At 38.0% G+C, this 13444-nt stretch overlaps 1 protein-coding gene and 1 long non-coding RNA gene across 2 annotated transcripts in view; both read right to left on the bottom strand.

Annotated features, from left to right (window-relative positions):
• Positions 1 to 5949, bottom strand: part of LOC120489968 (uncharacterized) — an 81499-nt gene extending 75550 nt beyond the window's left edge. The window contains exon 1 of the long non-coding RNA XR_016155116.1: positions 5759 to 5949. This is a non-coding gene — a long non-coding RNA (uncharacterized LOC120489968). The remainder of the gene's footprint in view (positions 1 to 5758) is intronic.
• A 1737-nt stretch (positions 5950 to 7686) lies between these two features.
• Positions 7687 to 13444, bottom strand: part of mybpc2a (myosin binding protein Ca) — a 29765-nt gene continuing 24007 nt past the window's right edge. The window contains exons 23-29 of the mRNA XM_039687243.2: positions 13088 to 13176; positions 12775 to 12970; positions 9953 to 10092; positions 8962 to 9121; positions 8696 to 8832; positions 8391 to 8577; positions 7687 to 8072 (exon numbers count right to left, since the gene is read on the bottom strand). Coding sequence (XP_039543177.2) covers positions 8041 to 8072; positions 8391 to 8577; positions 8696 to 8832; positions 8962 to 9121; positions 9953 to 10092; positions 12775 to 12970; positions 13088 to 13176 — 941 coding nt within the window. The 3' untranslated portion in view covers positions 7687 to 8040. The remainder of the gene's footprint in view (positions 8073 to 8390; positions 8578 to 8695; positions 8833 to 8961; positions 9122 to 9952; positions 10093 to 12774; positions 12971 to 13087; positions 13177 to 13444) is intronic.

The raw sequence follows: 13444 nt of genomic DNA, 5'->3' as shown, positions 1-13444 counted from the left end.
AAGAGAGACACAACTTTGTCAACTTTCCCCATTTAATTTTTATGGGGAGAATGTGAATGTGATGTCCCAGGCAGCCGGTACAATCAGCAAGACTGATTATGAAGTTAAAAAATGTGGAAAATATAGTTGGCCAATATAGTGTTGGAGGTTTCATGCCTATGTGCAGCCTAGTGGCCATCTTCACTGATTCCATCAGTAAGAGCCGAGTGTGCAGGTTGAATTAGCAGAGCAATAGCACATGCTGTACATAAAATATTGCAATCCACATAACATAATGGGAGACATATCAGAGTTCAGAAGAGGACAAATTCTTGGTGCTTGTCTCGCTGGCTCATCTGTGATTTGTGGTGTATTGAGAACTATGGCAGGGTAATGTTGGCATACCCCAACGAATGAACCCCATCCAACAGGAGTAACTGTCGACGCAAGAGGAAGATGTCTGAAAGGGATTTCCAGGTACTAACTCAGATTGTATTAAAAAAAAAGTAAAACCACAGCTGCTCAACTCACTGCAAAATTAAATGCACACATCAGCTCTCACGTTTCCACCAAAACTATACGTCGAGAGTCAGGATTCATGCTGCCAAAACTTTGGTCACTCGTGCCGAGGTCAAATGTCAGTTTCAATGGTGCCACCAGTGCATGTCTTGGGATGTGGACAATGTTAAACATGTATTGTTTTCTGATGAGTCAACCTTTACCGTCTTCCCCACATCCATGGGAGTTACGGTGTGGAGAAGCCCCAAAAAGGCTTAACACCTGGACTGCAGGGTGAAGCAACAGGGATGAAGATCGTGTATCAACATTATAATCCACCAATACACACAAGACTTGTGACAGAATGGTTTGATGAACATGGAAGTGAAGTTGAGCATCTCCCATGGGCTGCAAAGTCACCAGATATATATTTTGAGCCACTTTGTGGTATTTTGGAGGAGCGAGACAGAAAATGTTTTCCTCCACCTGCATACCCCTTCTCCAACAAAGCATTTTGAGAGCTGGTGCCTACTCACAAACCAGTTATTTGTGTTTCGACAGCCAAAGAACCAGGCAGTTATTGGCCAGGAAAATTGGTTATAAAGCGGCATCAACTTTTTGCTGGACTAGAACTTTTACCAAGTCATGCTTACGTATAGGGCTATGACGTGTGGTGACGTACACAGTGACGTAATAACGTCATTCACTGGGCTCTCTAGTCAGTGGGAAAAAAAACAGGTTCTGAGAAGGTTCGCAAGTTGAACCAACTTTAAGCCAGCACCAGTTCCGAACCAGTGTTTTCTTCTTTTTTTTTTCTTTTTTTGGTGGAAACGAGGTAGTGACCTGCACTATTTAGGAAGAGGAATGGCTCAAAGTCCCTCTGCCAACCCCTGTATGTTTAGGAGGCAGTGGTGGAGGAAGTACTGAATCTCAGTACTTAAGTAAAAGTACAAATACCCAGATAAATATTTACTTTAGTAAAAGTAGAAGTAACACAATGACAACCATACTTAAGTAAAAAGTACTTTATTTTAAATGTACTTTAAGTATTAAAAGTAAAAGTACTTGCATAACAATTTATTATCTTAATGTCTATTTTCTAATGATTAATAAAACATTTAATTCTAACTCATTCAACCTAATAGCCTACTCCTATAATGATGTTCAATAATGATGGAAAAAAATGTCACCATTTCTGAAACAAGCTTGCAATTAGGCAATATCATGCTTATCCTTACTATTGGCAGTAAACGCGATTCATTTATGGTGTAATTCTGAACCTCTTGGCTTGCCAAAATCCTAACCAAACCAAACATATATTACACACGGTGTGTTTCCTGTAAAAACAAATTTTCGCGTATGAGTTGCATGATAAACACACTGCGTGTGAGACGCATTTAGTGTGAACGGGTTGATATACTGTAGTGTTGGGAGTAACGCATTACAAAAGTAATACATTACAGTAACATATTACTTTTTGCTGTAACGCAGTAGTGTAAGGCATTACTAATCAATTTTCAGTAATATTTTACTCGTTACATGTTCAGTGAGGCTTGTATTACAGTTGTATTACAGTGTATTGTCTGCTTTTACTTCTTAAAGGCAACAGACTATGTGAAAGTTTGAAAGCAGTCTTTTAGTGCCAGTTCAGAGCGGTCGCGTCTGTAACATTGTTTTTTCCTCATAAATGCGAACACGAAAACTAAAATAAAATGAATATTTTAAGTTCTATGGAGACTGGAGAGCCAACCCTTCCTCATCCGATTTACGCAGTGTAATTAACAAAAATTTACAAAAAATCATTCATTGGTGTTCAGGAGCGCGTTTTAACACTACACCTGGAGTTATTTTTTAAAAAGTGCGCCACGACACGACCCTGCCGCTGCACAAAGGAATCATGGACTTACGCTTCGTCGTGAGGTATGTAAAAGTGTAACTTATATAAAACTATTTAAAAAATATATTTTCTGACAAACACGTTTGGTCATCGCGTAGCTGTTAACGTTACAGGCTAGTTTGTTTACTAATTAACGTCAACGACCATGACAAAGTTGCTGTTGAACGCATGTTTAATTTACTTGTTAAAAATTTTGAAATGGCTATTTGCGTGGGTTTTTTGTCGATGTAAACGAGTTAACATTAGCTAACCGTCTTTCCATTCACCGTGTTTCTGAAAATGAGTGTTTTGCCGTGAAATTGATGCATCAATGCATTACAGGCAATTGAATTGTAATAGCTATGTAACGTTAGGCTATATTAGTGGTGACCCACGATGTGCGTGATTTTCAGCTTATATATTTTTGCATTCTCAATGAATGGTGCTAGATTATATTATGCCTCATGCTGTTGTTTTTGTGATCTTCAGATATAGTATGACTGTCCTGCAGCAAGCGGTTGAAGGTTACTCCTCCTCAAGTCTGAACCAAATGTATTTGCTCAAATAAAGGCAGTAAATCAAGAGTATGGTGTCCAGTGTAGTAATTTCCACACAAAACATTATATTGTGTTAAATAAATGTTAACTCTAAGAAGTGTTAAACTAAACTGGTAACACTGGTAATGAGTTCATATAATTAATTTTAGAGTTACATCTACTCTCTGTAGGATTAGTATTTTAACTCCATTTTAACTCTGAAAAAAGTGTTAAAAATTCAACTCCAAGAGCAGAGTTATTTTAACTCTGCGCTGGAGTCTAATTGATGGTCTCACATGTACACTCAGATTGAGTTGATTTTAACTAACAGGGAGTTTATTCCAAAAACCAGAATTTGCTGTGTGGCAACCAAACGTCACTGGTGAGACAAACGTGCAACGAACGGACGGTCAGATTACTTTTTGGCAGGGGAAAAACTGATCAGGAAATGTAACGAAAATGTAACAGAAGTTGTAGAAATGTAGTGGAGTAGAAAGTATAATAATTGCTGCAAAATGTAACGAAGTAAAAGTAAAAAGTAGGCACTATTTATTCTACTTAAGTAAAGTAAAGATACGTGAAAAATGTACTTAAGTAAAGTAACGAAGTATTTGTACTTCGTTACATTCCACCACTGTTAGGAGGTGTTATCAGCAGTGTTGTGCAAGTTACTTCCAAACTGTAATACATTAGGTATTACTTGTTACTGTTATTTAAAAGTAATTCATTACCTTACAATATTACTGTCCCAGAATTGTAATGCGTTACATTACTCATGTATTAATTTTGAGTTACTTTCACCAAAATAACTAAGTAGAACTTAACTTTGGGGCTGTAACGATATGCAATATGAAACCGAAATCGCGATTCGCCACACGACTCAGATCAACGAACCTACAGAATCGCGACAAACCTCTTCCAACTCCAGCGTTATTCTCCTTACCGTCCATTTCCAATGCTGCCTTATCTTTAAATTAGGCTATTAGTATTATTTGAAGTTAACATTATAAAATACATAGACCTACACCACAAAACTAGTTGAGGGTAAATTATTTAAAATTGGGGAAGTCCAGCATTATGGACATGACATTTGCAGTCAAAACTTGAAATAAAAATTCTCAGAAAATACATGTATTGAAACGTATATAAGCTACTTCCTTAAAGGACTCCAGACATTAGACAAATATCAGTCTATGTTTTATTTGTAATATTAGGGAAAAGACACACATTCATGCGTGACAAAAAAATAGGAGGCAAAATATATTTTTTGTAATTCTGTTAATTACACTGCGCAAATCGGATGAGGAAGGGTTGGCTCTCCAGTCTCCATAGAACTTAAAATATTCATTTATTTTAGTTTTCGTGTTCGCATTTATGAGGAAAAAACAATGTTACAGACGCGACCGCTCTGAACTGGCACTGAAAGACTGCTTTAAAACTTTCACATAGTCTGTTGCCTCTAAGAAGTAAAAGCAGACAATACACTGTAATACAACTGTAATACAAGCCTCACTGAACATGTAACGAGTAAAATATTACTGAAAATTGATTAGTAATGCCTTACACTACTGCGTTACAGCAAAAAGTAATATGTTACTGTAATGTATCACTTTTGTAATGCGTTACTCCCAACACTGGTTATCAGACTCCGCTGGATGACAAAATAATCTTAAAAAAAATCATAAACTAGATGGTTTAGTAAATAGTTCATAAGTGTATGGTGTATAATATGTCATTTGGTACACCATTCAAACTAAAATATCATTTAGGTAGAAGGGAGCAAAATCTAAACAAAAATATAAAAAATGCAACAAAACCAACAAAAAATATTTTAGTAGAATAGATGTGTTTGAGGAACAGCCAACAGAAAGGGCTTAATAAACACTAATTAATGTCTTGATGGAAAACTAAAAATGCAAATATGTGTGTGAGGGTTAGGATGACCGACGTCCCGAAAAATTTGGGACAATCCCGAAATCTAAACGAATTCTGAATCCGGCCCTAATTGTCCCGAAATGTATACTAAAGCAAAATCTTGAGTAGTTATTATCTGATAAAACTTTAAAAACTTTCCTTGGAGGTTGCTAGTTGGCTGCAACATTTATTATTATTATTATTTTATTTATTTATTTTTTTGAAGGTCTACAAAGATACCGTAGGTGCGAATTTAGATATGCATTGTGATACGCTAAAGTTCATGCAAAATATGAATGGTTATAGCTTGAAAGGTCTGATTTCCACATTCTTTTTTTTCACAATGACATTTGAGTTGATGATTTTAATGTTGTTGTTTTGTTTTTTATAGCAAACAGGCGACAGACTGTTGATCTTTGAATAAAAGTATGTTTGAATCAGGTCTGAAATTCATTATCTTTTATTATAGGCTAGGCCTATGTAGTCTAAGCTAATATCATAGTCCTACCTTGCTGTATGATCACTGTAGGCCTACATATTTTCACACATGTGAAAGATTGGATTGCGCATGTCTGTTGATGCTCTTATATCATCACATCACACATTCTCAGCAAAAAGAGAAAGGCATAACACAGCAAGAGAGCCTTAGTAGAAACCTAAATGCTGTACTGTCAGCAAATTATTGATTTATATGGTTTCAGAGATAAGTAATGGGCAAATCTAACTTCATTACAGCTAACATTTGAATGTCCTGAAGCGATTGTTGAATAAGTGAGGTGCGCTATCTGCTGGTCACTTCGAGAAGATTTTGTTAGTTTCGGTTGTTCAAAAACTTTCAAACTCAACGGTCTCCGTTTGTGTCCTCCTAACATGTTTCCCTTGCGAAATTAATTGTATATTTTTATGTTGCTGTTGAAATACTGTTAAACTCTAATATTTTCTCAATAAACCATACCTTCTGTCGCACGGATCATGGATTCAGAAACACTGTCCTGGATCGAGTGAACCTCGGCGGGCAGCAGCAGATTCTCCCAGCGGAGCTGCGGTGGTGTGTTTGTTTTACTGGTGTGTAAATTAGCCATAATTCGTTTGCTCAGTAATGACGTGGGAGAGAGCTAATTGGGGCAGTGTTGATGGGTGCGTAAATGAGTCTCTAGTGTGATATGCTAATGAGACCCTGATTCTCCAACTCTCCTGGATCAGGCAGCAGACACAGGGTACGAATGATATAATTTTCACAAACCTTAAAGGGGGGGTTGACTGCTTTTTTTTCTTTGCATAATTGTATTTATGGGGTGCAAAATAACATGTATTCGTGTTTTTTCTTTTTTTAAAAGTCTTATTTTTCATAAACTTCAGCTTTATTGTCAGCCGCGCTCTCCTCTGTCCCCTGAACGAGAGGTTAACTTCCTGATTCTATGAAAACACTCCCTCAGAAACACGTAGTGGGCTCAGATTGGTTAGTTTGGCCCGGTGTGTTGTAATTGGCTAAACTGTCGCTCACGTTGTCCGGAAGGTTTAACGCCCATTACCTTTACGGGCGGAACCTGAGCTCCGGTCCCGAATGTAAATATGTGTCGAACTGCAGTATCAGTTTGAGGCAGAATCAGACCGAGAAACCCGCGATGAAGAGAGTCAAGCAGAACCTCACCACACACGGCTCTTAATAAACGTTTCTGAATGATAATTTGCCACATTTTTTTTTTACTTTTTGCACGTTTGTTTTACGCAATAGCATCTGACTGGCAACAATAGCAACTGACTGGCTACTAAATAGCACAAAATAGCATAGGCTAACTAGTAGTGGCTATAAAGCCAGCGTTGGCATTTGAAAAAATAAAATAAAACACAAGGCTAACGTTACGTCTGGAATTATACATGCAAATACATTTAAAATGATGAAGTCTTAGCCTACTTACAGATTGTGGCCCAACACTGCTGCCTCTTGTTTTAAAGTCGGAACTGCTTCATGTTCTTGTTGAATCTGGAGTTGAACTCGTGTATATTCTGGAAGCTGTCTTCCATAAAATGCGCAGCACAGAGAGCTAGATTACGATCGTCATTTTCAGGAACATAATCAAACATAAATTGTATCCATTGTTGAGGAAGTATGGGAAGCCCGAAACACAGAAGACCTGACAGCTGCGTGAACAACACACTCAACGAGTCGACGTGCCTCAGAAATATTCGCATGCCATTTTCTGCATATTCTGAGGGAGGGGTTGATGCAAATGTGCGGGTTAGTGACGTACCATAACCCAGCTGTAGTCCCAATGGGCTATATGCACGCATAAATTCCGCATTTGACACAAGGATGCTCGTCCATTTCCGGTTGTGGAGATTAAAGCGGAGGAAAACGGGATTATGGCAGAGTCTTCAAAATTTACTGTCCTCCAGTCTTTGAAATGAAATGTACGTTTAGATGTAATTTTATATATAGTTATTTTTATTTAATATAATTTTAAAAAGAACCATAAACACAACGAGGGGTGTCTGTTTTATCTGTTTTTGTGACTAACGTTTCTTTAGTATAACCATGGAGTATAAAATTCAATATAAATTCTCGGTATTGCATTGGACTCTACGATCGGCGGAAGTTATCGAGCATCCCTATGCTTCACCGGAAATACCGCCGTGCATAGAGCCCATCGAGTCGTTTTTGTATGCAATTATACTTCCTGATTTTTAAAAGACGATATCTCTGCTTACATTGAACTTTCAGCGCTGCAACTTTGCAGATACTGTTCATGCACCAACAGCAACATTACACACTATTTAAAATGAAAAAAGTGAAATCGCAGTCAACCCCCCCTTTAACGACAACGTTCATGTGGCTTTTACTTTAAATTGACTATAGAATCATTAAAACATTTTAAGTTGTTTTCATGTACTTTTATTTCAAGCAATTTAACTTGACATAGAGAAAAAGCATACTCAGGCAAGGGGAAAAAAACTAGTTTATCACACATATTAGTCTGATTACACTAACACAAAACAGTACAGGGAGTTGTTTGGTGTTTCTTTTAAGTACCATGTAAATACCAAGGAAATGAGTAAGGGATATCCGAGTACCATCACAGTACTTTTTGTTAGTCAAAATTAAAAAGGCAGAGAAAGGACAGCATTGTCACAATTTTGTTCTAATTTTAATTCAAATTTGTATTGCTTTTTGACACTCTCATGGTGTCCATATCCCTCTTTTGCAGTCATCTTTAGGGTCTCTTCATGCTTGTGCGTTCACTTCTTCACCCCCACATTTTCTGTTACAGCTAAACAGGAAAAACAGAAAGTATTACATTTGGGAAGTTTTTATCTACAAACTAAATTGAGTTGTTTTAAATGGTGAGAGTGAGTTTAGGCATCTCAACATTATAATCTACAGTATGACAAAATTGGGATTTGTTGAAAATTACGTCTAACATTGTTTGTGTTATTCACACTAATAATTGAATAAGTTATTCAATCATTAGTGTTTTAGGACAGGCACTGGTAATTGAAATGTAAAAATAGGAGAAATAATATCCACCATCAACAAATATGAGTACATTGTGCTTTCTAAAACATGATGTTATGGCTTTTGGCCGTACCTCGAACTTCCAGTTTGCACTCCACTTCATCTGTTCCTAGGTCATTGATAGCTCTGCATGTATACTTCCCTCCATCAAACGAGCTGGGTTTACGGATGTTTAAAGTCAGCACACCCTGATTATTCTGCATGAGAAACTTTGGATCCTCTCCAATAATCATCCTATTTTTCATCCATATAATCTTTGGCTGAGAGGAGAACAACAGAGAATGAGAAAGAGAGAGCAATGTTGCTTAAATGGCTCCAAACAACTGCATGGGTATATTGCCATTGGTTTATATAGTCACACAATAATCTAACACGTACTTTCGGGTACCCACGGACAGCACAGCTGATGGCAGCGCTGTAACCTGCGACGACAGACCTGTCCACAAGAGGTGTGATGAATTTAGGAGAGCTGGCCATATCTTTTTCCTTGTAGGGTTGTGCTTTATTAGTAAGACCTAAGAGAAAGAGGCAGGAAGAGGATTACACAAAGACATACATCGCTTCAGCAGAGAGTGCACTAATCGTCATGTAATGCAACATACAGTGTTTTAAAATTAATTTTTAAACTGCCAGTATGCAGGCACCTGTTTTGCAGATGACAGCTGTGTTTTTGCTGACGCCGGCATCATCGCTCATGCCACAGATGTTCTCACTGAACACACGGAAGGAGTACTCATTCCCCATCACCAGATCAGACACGGTGCAACTAGGTCTACGATTGTGTTCAATAACCGTGAACCACTCCTAAAACAAGTAAGAGACAGATTTGTCGAGAGACAGCCATGCAAATAACTAAACCTCTGAATTTAGAAACACTGAAGAGACATTTAAACACCAAAAAAAGTATTGTTGACAAACAAACAGTACATTTGTATGTTTGCTCTGTGCATTACTTTCATGCTGTCATTGGACTTGTAGGTATACAGACCTCCATTTCTCTATCCACCATCTGCTAGGATATCCCCTAAGTTGATGTTCTTGTCAAAAATTCTAAATATACAATTTTTTTTATTACAACACAAATGTTGCTTTATATTCAATATAAACACATAACTTTTTTTTGCAAGATATACCCCCGATTTCACAGTCAAGGCCTAGTCTCAGACTAAAATGCTTGAGCTGTTTTAACTGAAAGAAACTTGCACTGTGTCACGATTTGGTCTTGTCTCTGTCACGTTTTGGTTTGTTAATGTCATGTTCCATGTCTGTCATGTGACTTGAACGTGCCCCAGGCCATAGGGTATTAATTTTTATCCATACTCTAGGCTACCTACAACCATTCAGTTGTGTTTATTTATTGATTTGAAACTTCTAACAGCCAAAAATATTTGGTGCATGTTGGTTAAGTTCTTTTACACCAGACTCTATTAGCTCATTAAACCATTTCCTCATGGTGCTCGCACTTTGTGTAGATGGAGCAGAAAACTGTCCTCTAAAACTGTTGGAAATACACAATTCTCTATAATGTCACTGCATGCAATAGCATTAAGATTTAGGGACCTAATCAAAGCTGAATTAGAGAGGAGTGTCCACATATATTTGGCCCAAACATTCCTGTTGCTGGTCCAGGTTTACCTTGGTTTTCATGTCAGCCTTTTGAATGGTATAGCCAGTGATCTCCGCATTGCCATTGTCTTTTGGAGGCTTCCATTCCAAAGCAGCATTGAAACCCCAAACATCCGTTACAGTGACAGCCATCGGTGGCCCAGGCTTGTCTGTATGAAAATGAAAAGAAAAAAATTACTGTAGTTATTACTGTAGAGCTTGACACCAATACACTGTCCTAATTTGAACCATGAGACTAATTAATGTATGCTAATTGGAGAAGAAGCTACAAGTGAGTGAGCAGAGGAATGATAAAAAATGAAAGAGGGATAAAATGAAATGGGGACAAGGGTGAAAACTTGAGCGTGAGGTAGAGATAGTGAGATCAAGCTACATAAAAAAAAGAGAAAAAAGATTGAGAGCGGGAGAGTTCGAGTTTGCGGCTGGGAGCGGTTGGCATTAATCCTGGCCAGGCTGCTGGGATGCTGGCAGCAAACTGTGACTAAATGGCTGTCTGGCTCATCTGAAGGGTTTATGCACTCTCATTAGCTTACCTCCCAGCGGGAACACAGAGTGAGTGTCTCCTAATCCTATCCTAATCCCGTTCAACACCAGGAATAATCCAAACAAAACCCTGCAGAATAATCCCTGCAACCGAACTGACCTATGACATCCTCAATTTTGATGAAAGTGTAAATGTTTAATATGAAACCTTTCTGCCAGTTTAAGAGTTAGAAATTCAGCATCACTTTTGAAAGTGATCCACAAACAGTTTCCATGGGTTAACAAAATTAACCTGACTAACACTTCACTTTGTAGAGAAATTAACTTTTTGAACGAAGCAGTTTAATCCTTTAATTTTATGTCATCGCTGTATTTGTGGCCAACTATGATATTGATGTAAGTGATCTACAAATGAATTTGCAACATCTTCAATACCCCAAATAGTCAAGTAACCTATTTATATAGTGCTTTATGCAATACAGATTGCTTGCTTTATAGCAGCTTCACAGTAATAAACAAGAAAATAACAAGGAATTTAAAATTTTGCTGTATAGCAGCTATACTGAAGATTGTGTTAAACTATTAATTTTAGACAGACTGAAGTCAATAAGAATTACTGGCACCCCCTTGACTTGGTATGGGTCGTACTCAATTTGTACAGTTGAAGCAGTTTCGTTCAAAGCTTTTGTATGTCAATACAGGTGTCCCCCAGGGCTCAGTATTGGGTATTTATCTTTTACTCCTTGGTAATATTTTTAGGAAATGTAGTGTTCAATTCCACTTTTATGCCAACGACACCCAACTTTACCTGTCATCCAAACCTACCTCTACTTTTCCTCAATCTGTCCTCTCAGATTGTTTAGCAGAGATTAAAGAATGGTTTAATTCAAATCGTCTTAAACTTAACAGCAGTAAAACAGAAACTCTTCTTGTTACCTCAAAACCAATCTGATGAAATCCACATGTTTATCTGTGAATATTGACAACTTACCATTGTCTGTATCTAAACAAGTTGAAAGTCTGGGTGTCATCCTTAACAGTACTCTCTCATTCGAAGCACACATAAACAGTGTCATTCCCATTGCTTATTTCCATTTACGTAATATTAACCGATTTGTCCAGCTCTCTCAGTAAAAAGCGCGGCAATTCTTGTTCATGCTTCGTCACTTCCCGTTTAGATTATTGCAATGCTCTTTTTTATGGACTGCCTTCAAAGCTACTCCACAAACTCTAGCTAGTACAGAACTCGGCTGCTCGAATCATGAGCAGAACTCCTCTAGCTGAACACATTACTCCCATATTACAACACTTACACCGGCTAGCGGTGAAATATCAGACTAATTTTAATCTTACTTACAAGGCACTCAACAATCTTGCTCCTTCATTCTTATCTGACTATCTTCATATTTACCCTCCAACTCGGACTTTAAGATCATCCCTTGAACTTGCACTACTTCTATGTGGTCCCGAACCTTTAGTCATGACTCATACAGCTCTTTATTTATGGAACCTTCTGCCACAAGATGTGCAAAACAGTGAAAGTATTTGTGTTTTTAAATCTCGCCTTAAGACCAATCTTTTTTGGCAGACTTTTATGTGATTACTTTTGCATTTTAATGTTGGTATACAGGTTGTAATAATGAGTATTTGTTTATTGTTGATTGTTTCATTGTGTTTGTACGGTGTCCTTGAGTGTCATGCAAGGACCCTATAAATATAATGTATAAAACCCCAGCTGAGCAAGCCAAAGGCCACAGTGACAAGGAACCCAGACTCCATTAAGGTGTCAGAAATAGACAAAAATCCTTGGGAGAAACCAACCTCAATACCACTTAAAAGTAGGAATGGCTCACTCAGATTTTTTTCTCATCCGTTTTTGTATCTAAACTTTTTGGCAAGGTAAAACACCCTGTGTCTTTAAATTCACCTTCATGTCACCTTTAAAACCATCACCACTATTGCTATACACTGTGAAGGATGTCTTTAGCCATTGCATCACATCTCATGCTGTTTTTTGAGCATCGTGCCAAGAGCATTGCATCTTCATGACGGCATGTCAAGTTGAAAAAACTCAGAGAGAAGGCCTTGAGGGTATCACTCAACATAGCTTTGGTAAGCTTGAGGTCATATCCCATTCCGCTTACCCATCTCCTGCTGCTTTTCCTGTTTCTCCTCATGTGCTCTTATTATCTCAACTCAAAATTATATGAAATTAATATCCATGTCTTTCAACTAAGACAATTATTCAGGGAACCTACAACTCTCTAACTCTTGAACTTGAAAGTATGTTGTTGTGCACATCCCTATTAAAAACATTAACCAAATCACTTTGTTGGCTTGGCACTAACCAACAATCTGGATATCAATGGTGGCTTTCTCCTCCATGTTCTCAATCTGCACGGAGAGGGTGTACTGGCCGGAGTGCTCTCTGACCGCCTGCCTGATAAACAGGATGGTGTCGACACCACTTGTGCGGATATTCACCAGCCCTGTGTCAAGTGGTCCGCCATCCTTGAACCAGGTCACGGTTGGACGTGGTTTGCCCTGATAACAGTTAACATGGTCTAAGTTAATAATTTGAACTGGTGTGAAGACCAGCATCTGAAGAGAAAAGTAGCACTACACAAGTACAGAGCAGAACAATGTACGTGCATTACTGACCTGGAAGGGAATGACAAGGTTGACCTTCTCACCCACTTGTTTGATGTACTTAGTCCTAAGCTGCCGAGGGAGGCGGATTTTAGGACGCTCTGAGAGAGGAGATTGAGTGGGGGAAAAGACAGAAGAAAACGTGCTGAAAATGACAACACACACGGTACTTTGTGTTCAGTGTGTCGTAGACGAGTGTGTTGCGTCTGTGTTAAATCTGTATTTGAGTAGTCAAAGGGATAGTTCACCCAAAACTTAATATTCTATCATCACTTACTCAAGAAGATCTTTTGAAAAATGTCTATTTTCTTGTCCACACAATGAAAGTCAGTGAGCAAAATTTTTCTCTATTTTTTTGAAAGAAAGGAA

The sequence above is a fragment of the Pimephales promelas genome, chromosome 3 (genome assembly GCF_988280905.1).
Source record: "Pimephales promelas chromosome 3, fPimPro1.hap1.1, whole genome shotgun sequence".
Taxonomy (NCBI): domain Eukaryota; kingdom Metazoa; phylum Chordata; class Actinopteri; order Cypriniformes; family Leuciscidae; genus Pimephales; species Pimephales promelas.
Note: the sequence above shows the minus strand (reverse complement) of the source record. Positions and strands in the feature narration are given on the sequence as shown.